Source organism: Ascaphus truei, chromosome 3, assembly GCF_040206685.1.
Source record: "Ascaphus truei isolate aAscTru1 chromosome 3, aAscTru1.hap1, whole genome shotgun sequence".
NCBI classification, from domain to species: Eukaryota; Metazoa; Chordata; class Amphibia; order Anura; family Ascaphidae; genus Ascaphus; species Ascaphus truei.
The window spans coordinates 430687251-430705136 of NC_134485.1; the positions used below are offsets into that span (position 1 = coordinate 430687251).

Genomic DNA, 17886 nt, shown 5'->3' on the forward strand with positions numbered 1-17886 from the left:
TGCGCGGGTTAGTGTTTACATCTTTCTGTTTACTTTCCGTAGGCGCGGTTGATGCCCGGGTCACAAATGGCCGCCGAACGCTTCAAAATGGCACCATTCGTTTGCGTTCCAACCTTATCCCTGCGTGTCGCCACGCCCACTTCGTAACCAAAGCGAGGCTTGGAACGCGCCGCCTCCTCCTCGCGTCCCATTGCGCGCTTGGGTTTACCAATTCAGCCAATCGCAAGCAGGGGAGCTTTGGTTGCCGTGGTGACCGGGAGCTGAAGCGCTGGCAGCAGGAGGTGCTTCCTGATTGGCTGGCGGTGCTTCCTGATTGGCTGGAGGTGGTAGGGAGTGTAAGATGGCGTCACTAGATAGGGTGAAGGTGCTGGTCCTGGGGGACTCAGGTGAGTTATAGGGAGGGGGAGGGTGTGTTATGGGGAAGGGGGAGCTATAGGGAGGGGGAAGATATATTGTAGGGAGCAGGAGGGGGAGATATGGGGACGCTCAGGGGATCCCCCTGCCCTGTGCTCACAAACCCTCCAAGCTGAAAATAAGTACAGCCTACACGCCCCTTTATATATACACACCCCTAACATACACCAACAATACATACACCCCACACCCCTAATATATACGCACACAACATACACCACCAAGATACCCACCCCTAAATATATACACACCTACTCCCCCTAATATATACACCCGCACCCTTAACCTACACCACCAAGATACCCACCCCTAAATATATATATATATATATATATATATATGCACACCAACTCCCTCTAATATATACACCCGCACCACCAAGATACCCACCCCTAATATACACACCTACTCCCCCAAATATATACACCCGCACCCCAAACATACACCACCAAGATACCGCATATATATATATATATATACACACACGCACGCGCCTACTCCCCCTAATATATACACACATACACCACCAAGACACCCACCCCTAATATATACACACCTACTCCCCCTAATATATACACCCCCACCACTAACATACACCACCAGGATAACCACCCCTAAATAAATACACACCTACTTCCCCTAATATATACACCCCCAACCCTAACATACACCACCAAGATACTCACCCCTAAATATATACAAACCTACTCCCCCTGCTATAATTAGTAGAAATACTACTCTGCTGCTGTAAAAAAGATACCTTTATGGTATTTGTGACTTCTCGTGCGCTTTTGACAGTGTGGATCACCCATCGCTATGGTGCGCCCTCAAGGCTGATACGGTACCACATGCCACTCTCAATGTGCTAAGGGCTTTTTATGAAGGAGGAACAAGCAGAGTGAAACACACGGGCAACATATCCGCGCTATTCTCCATATCCACGGGAGTCAAACACATGGGCAACATATCCGCGCCATTCTCCATATCCGCAGGAGTCACACACATGGGAAACATATCCGCGCCATTCTCCATATCCACGGGAGTCACACACATGGGAAACATATCCGGCCATTCTCCATATCCACGGGAGTCACACACATGGGCAACATATCCGCGCCATTCTCCATATCCCGGGAGCCACACACATGGGTAACATATCCGGCCATTCTCCATATCCACAGGAGTCACACACATGGGCAACATATCCGCGCCATTCTCCATATCCCGGGAGCCACACAAGGTTGTATAATATCGCCTATGTTATTCAGTATTACCATGGATTGGATTAGCAGAAAAACATATAAAGACAGGCCTGGCGTACAAGTGTAAGCGAGTTTTTTTTTCACGGACCTAGCATACGCCGATGACATCGTGTTCTTAGCGGATACAGCCCAAGAAACTTTGAACGACATGCGAGCCAATGCAAAGAAGCTCGAATTATCCATGAATACGGAAAAGACTAAATACATATTTACCGGTACCCAACAGATTCAACTTCAACTGGACGGCAACCCAATCGAGCGAGTGGACTCATTCAAATACCTAGTGTCTATTATTGATAGCCAAAGCATAGCAGCTACGAACGACATCAAAAGCTGCATCGGTAGCGCCACGCAGCGTTCGCCTGCCTTAAAAAATGCTTGTGTAACCAACAGGACGTGACAAATGTAACAAAAATGCGCATTTTTAACGCCTCAATACGCACCATTTTACTGTATGGCTCAGAAACATGGACACTACTCAAAAGCGATATGAACCCACTCCAACGATTCCAACTAAGATGTCTATGTAACATATTCCATATTACGCTACGAGACCGATGGGAAAATGAAGATGTACGGTTAGCCTGTCAAAACCAATCCCCAAATCGACCAGTACATTAAGCGACAAAGACTTGGGTGGTTTGGCCACGTCTGCCGTATGGACATCACCAGATTACCACACCAGCGCCTCAACACCACACGACCCATGGGCTGGAAAGTGGACCGAAAGGCTCCAAAGAAAACGTGGTTGAACCAGGTGGCCCAAGATTTCAAACCGCTTCACTTCACAGTAGCCGAAGCCCAAAAAGCCGCCCTAAATCAAGATCAATGGCGCGGAATCACTAGAGACGTATTGAACATCCTGCCGCTGGCCTCCACAACGCATCGCTCCGTACCTTATAAAAGATGAAGCAATGTCGTTTACGGAGTATGTACCATACCCTAATATATACACCTGCACCTCTATCATACACCACCAATATATACAACTCACACCCCTAACTTGTATACCCCCACACCCCTAATATACACACACACACCCCTAATATATACACACCCCTAACATACACCACCAATATATACACACCTACTCCCCCTAATATATACACACCTAACTTGTACACCCCTAAGATACACATATATACACCCGCACCCCTAACATACCATCAATATACACACCCCTAAATATATACACACCTACTCCCCCTAATATATACACCACCAATATATACACCTCACCCCCCAATATATATATATATAGCGGGGTTGCAGACCTGCCTAAGACATGCAGATGAGCATACAGTTGTATTTGCATATATATATATATATATATATATATATATTTGTACACCCCAAACCCCTTATATACACGCCCCCCACACCCCTAATATATACACACCCCAAACTTGTACGCCCCCACACCCCTAACCTTTACATCCCAAACCCTTAATATATACACACCCCCAACTTGTCCACCCCCACACCCTTAATATATACACACCCCACATCGCTAACTTGTACACCCCCACACCCCTAACTTGTATACCCCCAATATATACACCTATGATGGTAGTTAAGGTGTTACATGGCTACGTGGATATTTACAGCTGATAAATAGCAGTAACCCTGTCCCTGTCAGAGCAGCACATATCACAGCTCTGCTAAGTGGCAGTGACCAGCGGAAGACCACATGAGGTGTGACGGAGGCTGCTGCCATGCGACAGGCTAATGTACCGGTAATGTTCCCTGCAGGAGTGGGGAAATCCTCCCTCGTCCATCTCCTGTGTCAGAGCCAGGTGCTGGGGAATCCCTCGTGGACAGTGGGCTGCTCTGTGGATGTGCGGGTAAGTAGCTGCTGCAGTCTGATTCTTCTTTCCATTGCAGCCAGGCTGGACATGCATGAAGGCCATGGGAAATAACGTTATTTTTATAATAATAATAAAGATCACGCTGGGCTCAGGATTGTCTCGCTTATCAAGGCGGGAAATAAGTTCTGGGTAGATGGGGTGGCACTGTTATAAATAAATGTGAGTAAGGGGTTTTTTTTGTTGTGTTTTTTGTTACTGGAAGAGTGAAAGACGCATGGGACAGCCATGCACGGAATACAGCTTTACAATAAAAACCAAATGAGTTTGCATGTGCAAGAGTTGGCGTGGCTGTCGGTGAGTGAGTTTGCATATGGAGGAGTCGGGCTCAGCGGGTGGGAGATATGCAGAAGAGAAAGGGTTGGAGGTTGAGATATTCTAGGAGTGTAAGAGCTTCTCCTATTGGCCGCACTGTCACTGGTTTTAAATATTTGGGCTTATGGTTTGACTCCCAGTTAACATTTGGCATGCACATTGATACCCTGACATCCAAAACCTATGCCAAACTAGGTGTACTTTTATAGGCACAAATCCTCCCTAAGTCTGCTGATCAGAAAGCGTATCGAACAGCAGTTGCTAATGCCAATTATAGACTATGGGGACATAGTATACGGCTCAGCACCCCAAACTCACCTCTACAATTCAATGTGCTGCTATGTCCTTCAATGCAACTACAACACACATCCCTGCGAAATGCTCAAAGAACTAGATTGGACATCACTTGAGTCTACGTTCAAAGTTCATCTTTCCTGTTTTGCCTTCAAATACTTTCTGGGCAGGCTACCCGCCTATCTGAACAAGCCCCTCACCCCTATCACATGCAGCACTTATCTGAGATCTGACTCCAAAAGACTGTTCATGATCCCAAGGTTCAGCAAAGTATCCGGCCGCTCTTCCTTCTCTGACCGTGCACCCCAAAACTGGAACAGTCTACCGGAGACCTCACAACCGCCACCAGTCTAAGTTCTTTCAAAACTAAAGCTGTCTCACATTTTAATCTGGTCTGTAACTGTTACATACGCCTATAATATATATTATCTCTAACTGTGCATGCGATTTCTTTGTAACCATGTATTGTTATAACTCTGTGCCCAGGACATGCTTGAAGACGAGAGGTAACTCACTGTACTACTTCCTGGTAACACATGGTATAAATCACTAACATCAGCGTCTCTGCTGCATTGTGTTGTCAGCTGCATGAATTCCGGGAGGGGACCCCGGAGGAGAAGATTTATTACATTGAGCTGTGGGACGTGGGAGGATCTGTCGGCAGCTCGAGCAGCGTGAAGAGCATCAGAGGCATGTTTTACAATGCAGTGAATGGTAAGGCGAGGGCTTGGGAACATGGCGTCTACGTGACACGCGGGACCCTTATTAATGGGGATAAAATCTACCCGCATGTACCGCGACGACGAGGAGGGATAAGAGTTACACTTTCACAGACATAAAGGGTTTTAACAGGGTACAGGAGGAAGCATAATTCAGAGAGAGAGGCCATGCTCTGGAGCTAGAGGGGGGCAGGCTCACGGGAAATGTGACTAGGTACTTTACGGAAAGCGTGGTGGATACACTGAACAGCCTTCCAGCAGCGATGGCAAAGGTTAATACAGTAAAGGAATTGAAAATGCTTGGGAAAGATGATGACTGCTTACAGTATAAAATAAAGCCAAGGGTCAAATCGGGTGTGAGGTTGAATAGCAGATAAGAAAATTAGCAGGCTGGGAGGGCAAGGGGCTCTTAACTACCATCACATTCAATGTTTTAATGTTCCCCTTTAAGCATAAATGACTTCACTCCTCTCTCGTTAACACTCGTGTCTGGGAATGCTTATTCACTCCTCTCTCATTAACACTCGTGTCTGGGAATGCTTATTCACTCCTCTCTCATTAACACTCGTGTCTGGGAATGCTTATTCACTCCTCTCTCATTAACACTCGTGTCTGGGAATGCTTATTCACTCCTCTCTCATTAACACTCGTGTCTGGGAATGCTTATTCACTCCTCTCTCATTAACACTCGTGTCTGGGAATGCTTAATCACTCCCCGCTCATTAACACTCGTGTCTGGGAATGCTTATTCACTCCCCGCTCATTAACACTCGTGTCTGGGAATGCTTATTCACTCCCCGCTCATTAACACTCGTGTCTGGGAATGCTTATTCACTCCTTTCTCATTAACACTCGTGTCTGGGAATGCTTATTCACTCCTCTCTCATTAACACTCGTGTCTGGGAATGCTTATTCACTCCCCTCTCATTAACACTCGTGACTGGGAATGCTTATTCACTCATTTCTCATTAACACTCGTGTCTGGGAATGCTTATTCACTCCCCTCTCATTAACACTCGTGTCTGGGAATGCTTAATCACTCCTCTCTCATTAACACTCGTGTCTGGGAATGCTTATTCACGCCTCTCTCATTAACACTCGTGTCTGGGAATGCTTATTCACTCCCTGCTCATTAACACTCGTGTCTGGGAATGCTTATTCACTCCTCTCTCATTAACACTCGTGTCTTGGAATGCTTATTCACTCCTCTCTCATTAACACTCGTGTCTGGGAATGCTTATTCACTCCTCTCTCATTAACACTCGTGTCTGGGAATGCTTATTCACTCCCCGCTCATTAACACTCGTGTCTGGGAATGCTTATTCACTCCTCTCTCATTAACACTCGTGTCTGGGAATGCTTATTCACTCCTCTCTCATTAACACTCGTGTCTGGGAATGCTTATTCACTCCCCGCTCATTAACACTCGTGTCTGGGAATGCTTATTCACTCCCCGCTCATTAACACTCGTGTCTGGGAATGCTTATTCACTCCCCGCACATTAACACTCGTGTCTGGGAATGCTTATTCACTCCTCTCTCATTAACACTCGTGTCTGGGAATGCTTATTCACTCCTCTCTCATTAACACTCGTGTCTGGGAATGCTTATTCACTCCTCTCTCATTAACACTCGTGTCTGGGAATGCTTATTCACTCCCCGCTCATTAACACTCGTGTCTGGGAATGCTTATTCACTCCTCTCTCATTAACACTCGTGTCTGGGAATGCTTATTCACTCCCCGCTCATTAACACTCGTGTCTGGGAATGCTTATTCACTCCCCGCTCATTAACACTCGTGTCTGGGAATGCTTATTCACTCCCCTCTCATTAACACTCGTGTCTGGGAATGCTTATTCACTCCTCTCTCATTAACACTCGTGTCTGGGAATGCTTATTCACTCCTCTCTCATTAACACTCGTGTCTGGGAATGCTTATTCACTCCCCGCACATTAACACTCGTGTCTGGGAATGCTTATTCACTCCCCGCTCATTAACACTCGTGTCTGGGAATGCTTATTCACTCCCCGCTCATTAACACTCGTGTCTGGGAATGCTTATTCACTCCCTGCTCATTAACACTCGTGTCTGGGAATGCTTATTCACTCCCCGCACATTAACACTCGTGTCTGGGAATGCTTATTCACTCCTCTCTCATTAGCACTCGTGTCTGGGAATGCTTATTCACTCCTCTCTCATTAACACTCGTGTCTGGGAATGCTTATTCCCTCCCCGCTCATTAACACTCGTGTCTGGGAATGCTTATTCACTCCTCTCTCATTAACACTCGTGTCTGGGAATGCTTAATCACTCCTCTCTCATTAACACTCGTGTCTGGGAATACTTATTCACTCCCCGCTCATTAACACTCGTGTCTGGGAATGCTTATTCACTCCCCGCTCATTAACACTCGTGTCTGGGAATGCTTATTCACTCCCTGCTCATTAACACTCGTGTCTGGGAATGCTTATTCACTCCCCGCACATTAACACTCGTGTCTGGGAATGCTTATTCACTCCTCTCTCATTAGCACTCGTGTCTGGGAATGCTTATTCACTCCTCTCTCATTAACACTCGTGTCTGGGAATGCTTATTCCCTCCCCGCTCATTAACACTCGTGTTTGGGAATGCTTATTCACTCCTCTCTCATTAACACTCGTGTCTGGGAATGCTTATTCCCTCCCCGCTCATTAACACTCGTGTCTGGGAATGCTTATTCACTCCTCTCTCATTAACACTCGTGTCTGGGAATGCTTATTCACTCCCCGCTCATTAACACTCGTGTCTGGGAATGCTTATTCACTCCTCTCTCATTAACTCTCGTGTCTGGGAATGCTTATTCACTCCCCGCTCATTAACACTCGTGTCTGGGAATGCTTAATCACTCCCCGCTCATTAACACTCGTGTCTGGGAATGCTTAATCACTCCCCGCTCATTAACACTCGTGTCTGGGAATGCTTATTCACTCCCCGCTCATTAACACTCGTGTCTGGGAATGCTTATTCACTCCCCTCTCATTAACACTCGTGTCTGGGAATGCTTATTCACTCCCCGCTCATTAACACTCGTGTCTGGGAATGCTTATTCACTCCCCTCTCATTAACACTCGTGTCTGGGAATGCTTATTCACTCCTCTCTCATTAACACTCGTGTCTGGGAATGCTTATTCACTCCTCTCTCATTAACACTCGTGTCTGGGAATGCTTATTCACTCCCCGCTCATTAACACTCGTGTCTGCGAATGCTTAATCACTCCCCGCTCATTAACACTCGTGTCTGGGAATGCTTATTCACTCCCCGCTCATTAACACTCGTGTCTGGGAATGCTTATTCACTCCTCTCTCATTAACACTCGTGTCTGGGAATGCTTATTCACTCCTCTCTCATTAACACTCGTGTCTGGGAATGCTTATTCACTCCCCGCTCATTAACACTCGTGTCTGGGAATGCTTATTCCCTCCCCGCTCATTAACACTCGTGTCTGGGAATGCTTAATCACTCCCCGCTCATTCACACTCGTGTCTGGGAATGCTTAATCACTCCTCTCTCATTAACACTCGTGTCTGGGAATGCTTATTCACTCCTCTCTCATTAACACTCGTGTCTGGGAATGCTTAATCACTCCCCGCTCATTAACACTCGTGTCTGGGAATGCTTAATCACTCCCCGCTCATTAACACTCGTGTCTGGGAATGCTTAATCACTCCCCGCTCATTAACACTCGTGTCTGGGAATGCTTATTCACTCCCCTCTCATTAACACTCGTGTCTGGGAATGCTTAATCACTCCCCGCTCATTAACACTCGTGTCTGGGAATGCTTATTTACTCCCCGCTCATTAACACTCGTGTCTGGGAATGCTTATTCACTCCCCGCTCATTAACACTCGTGTCTGGGAATGCTTATTCACTCCCCGCTCATTAACACTCGTGTCTGGGAATGCTTATTCACTCCTCTCTCATTAACACTCGTGTCTGGGAATGCTTATTTAGTCCCCGCTCATTAACACTCGTGTCTGGGAATGCTTATTCACTCCCCGCTCATTAACACTCGTGTCTGGGAATGCTTATTCACTCCCCGCTCATTAACACTCGTGTCTGGGAATGCTTAATCACTCCCCGCTCATTAACACTCGTGTCTGGGAATGCTTAATCACTCCTCTCTCATTAACACTCGTGTCTGGGAATGCTTATTCACTCCCCGCTCATTAACACTCGTGTCTGGGAATGCTTAATCACTCCCCGCTCATTAACACTCGTGTCTGGGAATGCTTAATCACTCCCCGCTCATTAACACTCGTGTCTGGGAATGCTTATTCACTCCCCGCTCATTAACACTCGTGTCTGGGAATGCTTAATCACTCCTCTCTCATTAACACTCGTGTCTGGGAATGCTTATTCACTCCCCGCTCATTAACACTCGTGTCTGGGAATGCTTAATCACTCCCCGCTCATTAACACTCGTGTCTGGGAATGCTTATTCACTCCTCTCTCATTAACACTCATGTCTGGGAATACTTATTCACTCCCCGCTCATTAACACTCGTGTCTGGGAATGCTTATTCACTCCTCTCTCATTAACACTCGTGTCTGGGAATGCTTATTCACTCCCCTCTCATTAACACTCGTGTCTGGGAATGCTTATTCACTCCCTGCTCATTAACACTCGTGTCTGGGAATGCTTAATCACTCCTCTCTCATTAACACTCGTGTCTGGGAATGCTTATTCACTCCCTGCTCATTAACACTCGTGTCTGGGAATGCTTAATCACTCCTCTCTCATTAACACTCGTGTCTGAGAATGCTTTATCACTCCTCTCTCATTAACACACGTGTCTGGGAATGCTTATTCACTCCCCGCTCATTAACACTCGTGTCTGGGAATGCTTAATCACTCCCCGCTCATTAACACTTGTGTCTGGGAATGCTTATTCACTCCTCTCTCATTAACACTTGTGTCTGGGAATGATTAATCACTCCTCTCTCATTAACATTCGTGTCTGGGAATGCTTATTCACTCCCCGCTCATTAACACTCGTGTCTGGGAATGCTTATTCACTCCCCTCTCATTAACACTCGTGTCTGGGAATGCTTATTCACTCCCCGCTCATTAACACTCGTGTCTGGGAATGCTTATTCACTCCCCTCTCATTAACACTCGTGTCTGGGAATGCTTATTCACTCCCCTCTCATTAACACTCGTGTCTGGGAATGCTTATTCACTCCCCTCTCATTAACACTCGTGTCTGGGAATGCTTATTCACTCCCCGCTCATTAACACTCGTGTCTGGGAATGCTTATTCACTCCTCTCTCATTAACACTCGTGTCTGGGAATGCTTATTCACTCCCCGCTCATTAACACTCGTGTCTGGGAATGCTTAATCACTCCTCTCTCATTAACACTCGTGTCTGGGAATGCTTATTCACTCCCCGCTCATTAACACTCGTGTCTGGGAATGCTTATTCACTCCCCGCTCATTAACACTCGTGTCTGGGAATGCTTATTCACTCCCCTCTCATTAACACTCATGTCTGGGAATGCTTATTCACTCCCCTCTCATTAACACTCGTGTCTGGGAATGCTTATTCACTCCCCTCTCATTAACACTCGTGTCTGGGAATGCTTATTCACTCCCCTCTCATTAACACTCGTGTCTGGGAATGCTTATTCACTCCCCTCTCATTAACACTCGTGTCTGGGAATGCTTATTCACTCCCCGCTCATTAACACTCGTGTCTGGGAATGCTTATTCACTCCTCTCTCATTAACACTCGTGTCTGGGAATGCTTATTCACTCCCCTCTCATTAACACTCGTGTCTGGGAATGCTTATTCACTCCCCTCTCATTAACACTCGTGTCTGGGAATGCTTATTCACTCCCCGCTCATTAACACTCGTGTCTGGGAATGCTTATTCACTCCTCTCTCATTAACACTCGTGTCTGGGAATGCTTATTCACTCCCTGCTCATTAACACTCGTGTCTGGGAATGCTTATTCACTCCCCGCTCATTAACACTCGTGTCTGGGAATGCTTATTCACTCCTCTCTCATTAACACTCGTGTCTGGGAATGCTTAATCACTACCCGCTCATTAACACTCGTGTCTGGGAATGCTTATTCACTCCTCTCTCATTAACACTCGTGTCTGGGAATGCTTATTCACTCCCCGCTCATTAACACTCGTGTCTGGGAATGCTTATTCACTCCTCTCTCATTAACACTCGTGTCTGGGAATGCTTATTCACTCCCCGCTCATTAACACTCGTGTCTGGGAATGCTTATTCACTCCTCTCTCATTAACACTCGTGTCTGGGAATGCTTATTCACTCCTCTCTCATTAACACTCGTGTCTGGGAATGCTTATTCACTCCTCTCTCATTAACACTCATGTCTGGGAATACTTGATGACTTGCTGCCCAGAGCCATCACTTCTCATTCTTTACATTCACTACTTGCTTCTGTTTGTCATTCTCTATAAGAGAGAAATCGGAAAGGATTCTGTGCACGGGGTACTTTGTCTTAGCCCTGCCCTTAAACTTCAGTAGACCCTGCCACCCCTGGTACGGGCCTCTTCTAGAACAGGGGTGGCTAACTCCAGTTGTCAACGACCACCAACAGGTCAGGGTTTTTAAGGATATCCCTGCTTCTGCACAGGTGGCTCAGTCAGAAACGTGATACACAGCCAACATCCTACGTGGGAACAACGTCCATCTCCTATTTACCCTATAACACAGGAATGGCCAACTCCAGTCCTCAAGGGCCACCAATTGGTCAGTTTTTAAGGATATCCTTGCCTCAACACTGATTGAACCACCTGTGCTGAAGCAGGGATATCATTAAAACCACACCTGTTGGTGGCCGTTGAGGACTGGAGTTGCTCACCCCTGTTCTAGAACCACATAATAGCAGACCATCTTGAAAATCTGACTTTCAGGTATCATCCTTGTCCACGATATGACAAACAAGAAGTCATCTCAGAACCTGTATCGCTGGTCACTAGAAGCTCTGAACAGAGACATGGCGCCAACGGGAGTCCTGGTGACCAACGGGTGAGTGTCCCGCTTGTTCCACCACCGAGTGAGCGTCCAGCATCACGTCAAATGTAACTGCACTCCCCAAACCCATTACATCTCCCTTCCCAAGCCCCCTAACTGCCCTCAACTCCTTGTACGGGACGTTACAATGAGCCGCGACGGCAAAGGAGCCACAGGAAACCCAATATTCACACTACTTCCAGGCAGCGGCCGCCGCTCCGAAGGGTCGGCGAGCAAGAACAGCTGAAACCCATAAACGTGACCGCAGGAATGCCTCACTTTTTGGCATGGGGTGTTGTGTTTTTTTGTTTTCCTAGTTGATATAATCTGACCAGTTAGGGAATTTTGTATGAAGTATTCTGCCCATGAAGAAGTATGTATATCTTTATTTCCATAGCACCGTTTAGGTACGTAGCGCGTCACCGCAGAAACACGCGCAGCATAATAATATAACACGTAACGGGAATAAGCGCTTCAGACATGAAAGTAACATTAGGAAACCGCCTCCCTGCCCCGAAGAGCTTACAGTGTAAGATTAAAATCCATCCTGTGTGACCCCGCAGGGACTACGACCGAGAGCAGTTTGCAGATAACCAGATCCCTCTGCTGGTCATTGGAACGAAACTGGACCAAATCCCAGAATCCAAACGCACCGAGGTTCTGACCCGCACCGCGTTCCTAGCCGAGGATTTCAATGCCGAGGAAATCAATCTGGTGAGTGTTTGCCGCGGTTTTTGTTGTGCAATAAATACAGTTCATGGTATTTGTTCTCTTTACGTGAGCCTTTGTACAGGGGGCACATCGGATATAGTATTCCTTGCCTCATTTGGCTCCTTTTCTTTTGTTTTTGACTTGCTTGATTTTTCACCTTTTCATTATGGGCCCGGAAAAGCACAAACGACCTTTCTTCCCACCTGCGCTCCACTGTCACCTGTAGGGTGGCTTCCAGCACCTCTCTCATCTAGTTTGAGAGCTTTGAAGATGCAGTTCCATTTACTGCCAAGTCCCCGGGTTTATCACAAACAAGACCTCCCTTTATGGCTTCAGCAGTAACCTGTGTGCGGGTATAGAACAGGCTGGGTCCCTGCATCCAGGCTCCCTCCACAAGGGCAGCATTGTGCTGTGCATGTAATGATTATTCAAACTGGAAGTAGTCCAGATGGGGACATTCGTGTTTTTTTTTTTTTTAAATTATTATTAGATATGGTTTTTTTTTTAAATTATTATTAGATATGTTAAAAGGCTTATTTTGGAAAAATATCTCTACTGAAGGACTGAGGACCATCTCCTTTTAGCTAAATATGTACAATACATCTATTAAATAAAATCCTAAGTAGACAGTATTATTTATAGCATCTATTCTTATAGTTTTGATTTTGTCTTGTTTCTTTGAGACGAGCAGAGGGTGCCCGGGTAAAATTCCCCATTTCCAGTAACCACTTTAATTCTGCGGCCTGGGAGTTTTAGTAGAAATGTGCCACTTTGGTTGCTCCGGGATTCATCAGTGGAGCACCCTGGCAGTTACATTCCCCCTTGTGCTATTTGCAGCAGAGAGCAGGTAGTGAAACGCGTCAACATATTCCTTGCTCCAGGATTAATAGAAAGAACCCCTGGCAGCTGTGCACATTTGTGTATTCATATGTTTATTTTAAAATAAGTGCCAGTTGAGATTAAGGATATCTGCTTTATAATAAGGCACCAAACAATAATAACACCATTGATTTGGGGGGGGTGGGGGGAGAGACAGGTTGCTGCTCTGAATTGTGCATTATTGGCCTTTATACACACACACACACACACACACACTGCTGCTGATGTAAGTGCATGATGACTCTCGCATGATGATTGAGAATAGCCAGTGTGGACAGACACGCTGGTCTCTGACTGTAAGTGGGGAGGGTCTCCTGTTTCACCCCCCTGTGTTCTCCGTACACAGGACTGCACCAGCACCCGCTATTTGGCTGCAGGATCGTCCAACGCTGTCAAACTGAGCAGGTTCTTTGACAAGGTAAAGGCAGATTAACCCTCTCATGGCTGCGCACGGCTGTTTCATGGCACGGCTTACAAAGTGATAGAATATACGAGGGCAGGGGTGCTTCACTCCAGTCTTCAAACCCCCCCCCCATAAACAGGTCAGGTTTTGAGGATATCCCTGCTTCAGCACAAGTGGCTCAGAGGCTCGGTCTTTGACTTGTGCTGAAGCAGGGATATCCTGAAAACCTAACCTGTTGGGGGAGCATGAGGACTGGCGTTGAGCACTAGAAGCACTGGAGGGGTTTTGGGAAACGAGTGTGTTGTGTACAGAGGGGGGCAGTTAGAATAAAGGCGTGAGTCACAGCTTCCGAACACTCTTGGTCTCTTCCGGTTTACGCATTAGATGTAAAAGACCCCTATCTATTCTGCTGCTAGCTTTGGCAAGCCCTGCGCTCCATTCAAATGAACACAATGAGATGCAGTTATGGGGAAGCGGCTTCACACCATGCAGAGTAGTGTCTCCAGTGTCCCGTGTGTGCCAGATTTCCTGACGGCTACAGGAGTAGGTACATTAAAATAATACACATATATATTACAGCAGCTCACACAGTTCACCTTGGGAACAATACTACAGTGGCAGCTCTATAAACTAAATGATTGTAGTGAATTTTATTCATAAAGCCCCTGTAGTTCCAGCGCTCGATGAGCCTCCTCCCTTCAGTGTGTGTATTGAACGTGCTACGGCTGTTGCGTTTGGTTCATCCAATGGAAGACTTGGCTCACTCACTTGAACGGGTCCTGGTGTCGTTTGGAGACGCCACAAGCCAATTCTTAATGTTGGTTAAGGACAATGTGCTGCCTGCGGAAGCCTTCAGCTTACCAGATATAGATCGGGTCAGACATATGTTGGATTCCCTACAGAGAACGTGATACACAGCCAACGGCCTATGGGGTACAACATACATCTACTATTAGCCCATAACACAGGAGTGGCCTACTCCAGTCCTCAAGGGACACAAACAGATCAGGTTTGAAGAATATTCCTGCTTCAGCACAGGTGGCTCAGTCACAGCTTCAGCACATGATTGAGCCACCTGTGCTGAAGCGGGGATATCCTGAAATCCTGACCTGTTGGGGGCCCCTGAGGACTGGCATTGGGCCCCCCCTCCCTCCCCATCTCTAACACAGCTGCAGGTGCCCCCTTATTATGCGATCCCGGCACCTCTTGCTTAGGAAGTTACCGTGCTTCTGTTCTGTAATGTTCACGTTTCCCATCTCACCTTCCTCAGGTCATCGAGAAGAGATACTTTACACGAGACGGGAATACGGTAGGAATTTTGTTCATTCTGACCGCACTTTCATGACGCTGACATAGGTGGAGATGCACTAAGCCAGTGTTTCCCAACTCCAGTCCTCAGGGAACCCCAACAGGTCAGGTCTTAAGGATATCCCTGCTCCAGCACAGGTGGCCTGCGTCAAAATGACTGAGCCGCTGATTGACCCACCTGTGCTGGAGCAGGGCTATCCTTAAGATCTGAACTTTTGGGGTTCCCTGAGGACTGGAGTTGGGAGACACCGCACTAAGCTTTTTGGGCTGTTTAACGGGGCGATAACCTGTCCTGTTACTTGTGACGCTGATCCACTAATGGGAATAGCCATTGGAAACCCAGTTTTACAGCGTATACAGCGCGTTTATGTTGGCGAGAGAGAGCTCCCCAAACGCTCCTTTTATACAAGATGTGGAGAGATACCTGAATGCCGCTGGGAAACGGGCCAATTTAAATATGCAAATGATATTCAATTGAGCATATTTCCCAGGCATCCCTGGTGTGTTCACAGGCAACTCTCCATATGTTGTAAAAAGGCGTGTTTGGTGAGGTGCACAAGTCCATGGGTGCTCTAGTACATGGGTGCTCAACTCCAGACCCCCCCCCCCCCCAACAGTTCAGGTTTTCAGAATACCTGAAGACTGAGCCATCTGTCCTGAAGCAGGAACTGTTTGAGCCACCTGTCCTGAAGCAGGGACTGATTGAGCCATGTTTGCTGAAGCAGGGATATCCTGAAATCAGACGAAGATTGAGCCACCTATGCCAAAGTTGGGACTGATTGAGCAATCTGTGCTGAAGCTGGGGGGGAGGGTCTTGAGGACTGGAGTTGAGCCCCCCACCGGCATGTGGTTGCCACCACTACATTATGACGTATAAAAACGCGACATTCCCACAGTTAATGCAAAGAGAGGATTGTATGTCAGGACGATAATAGAATTATGAAGGAACTCTTAGGCTGGTCCTATAGCAGGGGCGCGCGCGGCACTATTATAGAAAGGCTGACTAACCACAGGCAATTATAAATGCCGCGTTCACGGCCGCTATATAACAGCCCTTAGCAGTGTGTATGGGAGACGAGGGCCGGCATTGTGCAGGAAGTGACATCACGTTTAAAGCAGCCAACTCCAGCCCTCCATTTTTCTCTTCCTCCTTTGCTGCCAGAGGCGCCTGCAGCGGGTTGCCGTCCAAGATACTGCCATTTTTTTTAACATAGGGCAGTTAGATGGCAGCTAATCTAGTATATGTTGTGCCTTTTATTTCTATCTTTTGTGCTGTACCTTCTTCCCAAAGTCCTGCGCGTTTCGAGTTCTTTTTCTAACCGGTTTGCATTGCATTACTGACGCACTGTTGAACCAAACAAATGTCATTATTAACCCCTTTGCGGCATGAACGTTGCTGCTGTCTGGCAGGGGAGGAGGTTAACTGGAGCAGGAGGGGAGGGTGATAACTTTCATGCTAACGTGTCCTTTTCACCCCCTAACAGATGCCAGTGTTCCCAGACCGGAAGCGCGTTGGGGCAGGCTCGTTTAAGAGCCTTCACAACGACTGAGCAGAGCTCGGTTCCTGTTGGACAGGACATGGAGAAGGAGGGCAGCAATCCTCAAGGATTCTGACTTGAGGGTGGAATCGGTGGCGCCCGTATAGAACTATGCACATGTCAGACCCAAGGCAGGATCCCTCTGTCTGTGATTGGTCAGTGACTGCCATGTGAGCCTGGATTGGCTGGAGGTGTGGAGTGGCCTGGTATCTGCAAACTTCAGGAACTAGGAATAGCTCGGACTGTGCCAACATTCACAATGCAGCAGCATTAAGCATGAGCGCTGGAAACCCCAAACTGCAATGAATTCTTGAATTGTATAGGAAATAAGTGTTTGTCCTTTTTATGTTTTACTGCATAGTACAAGCTGCACCTGGAGATGTTTACGTTAATCATAGGCTGTGGGATCCTTTTAATGCAGCGGTGCTCACTCTCTGTCGTTAAGGGCCACCAACAGGTCCGGTTTTAACCATATCCATGGCTTCAGCTCAGGTAGTCATTTTGATTGAGCTACCTGTGCTGAAGCAGGGATATCCTTTAATACCTGGCCTGTTGGTGGCCCTTGAAGACTGCGCACCACGTAATGGTTCTTCCTAGATGGGGTAGTGTGTACAAAGCGTTCCAGATCTCACAGGTCTCCTCACTTCTAACAATAAAAACTCACAGGACTTCTGTTTATGAATAATACATAGGCGAGACCTTTGGGCTTCGGAAAGCTCTGTACTCGCTGAAGACACCTTGGAAAAACTCTTTTTGGTAATTTAGGCCCATGTTTTCTAAGCGCGCTACTCCAAAATGTGTCACGGAATCGTGCCGCCAAGTAAAGGCGACCCTTTTATGTGATTGCTTTTTATCTCCCGCGCTCAGCAGCAAACCCCTTTGCTGCCAGATGGGATTGTTATGCGATGATCTGAGGACAGCGGGATGTAGTAACACATCCTAATGATGGATGTCAGCCCAGGAACTCAGCTGCGGGACGAGCATTCAGATAGAACAGTCACTTCAATGAGCAAGACTTGGTGGAATTGGATGTCCTGGACATGTGAAGCTGGAATCTGGGCCTGTAATCCACCCCGTGTGTGAGAGCTGTGCCTGAGCCCTCCTGTTGCTCATTATTGCCACATGTAATCTATCTACCTAAG

General features: G+C 47.1%; 1 protein-coding gene across 1 annotated transcript; it reads left to right on the forward strand.

Moving 5' to 3' along the window:
• Window positions 1-259: 259 nt before the first annotated feature.
• RABL3 (RAB, member of RAS oncogene family like 3) lies at window positions 260-17412 on the forward strand. The gene is made up of 8 exons (XM_075592901.1): window positions 260-386; window positions 3429-3520; window positions 4735-4864; window positions 11806-11920; window positions 12469-12619; window positions 13842-13913; window positions 15169-15207; window positions 16691-17412. Exons 1-8 carry the CDS (start codon window positions 341-343, stop codon window positions 16754-16756), a joined length of 711 nt encoding a protein of 236 aa, XP_075449016.1. The 5' UTR covers window positions 260-340; the 3' UTR covers window positions 16757-17412.
• The last annotated feature ends 474 nt before the right edge of the window (window positions 17413-17886 follow it).

Coding starts and splice junctions, on each gene's coding strand:
- RABL3 (XM_075592901.1), top strand. CDS start 341: ATGGCGTCACTAGATAGGGTGAAGGTGCTGGTCCTGGGGGACTCAG. Junction 11,921..12,468: donor GGAGTCCTGGTGACCAACGG/GTGAGTGTCCCG, acceptor GTGACCCCGCAG/GGACTACGACCGAGAGCAGT. Junction 13,914..15,168: donor TGAGCAGGTTCTTTGACAAG/GTAAAGGCAGAT, acceptor CACCTTCCTCAG/GTCATCGAGAAGAGATACTT.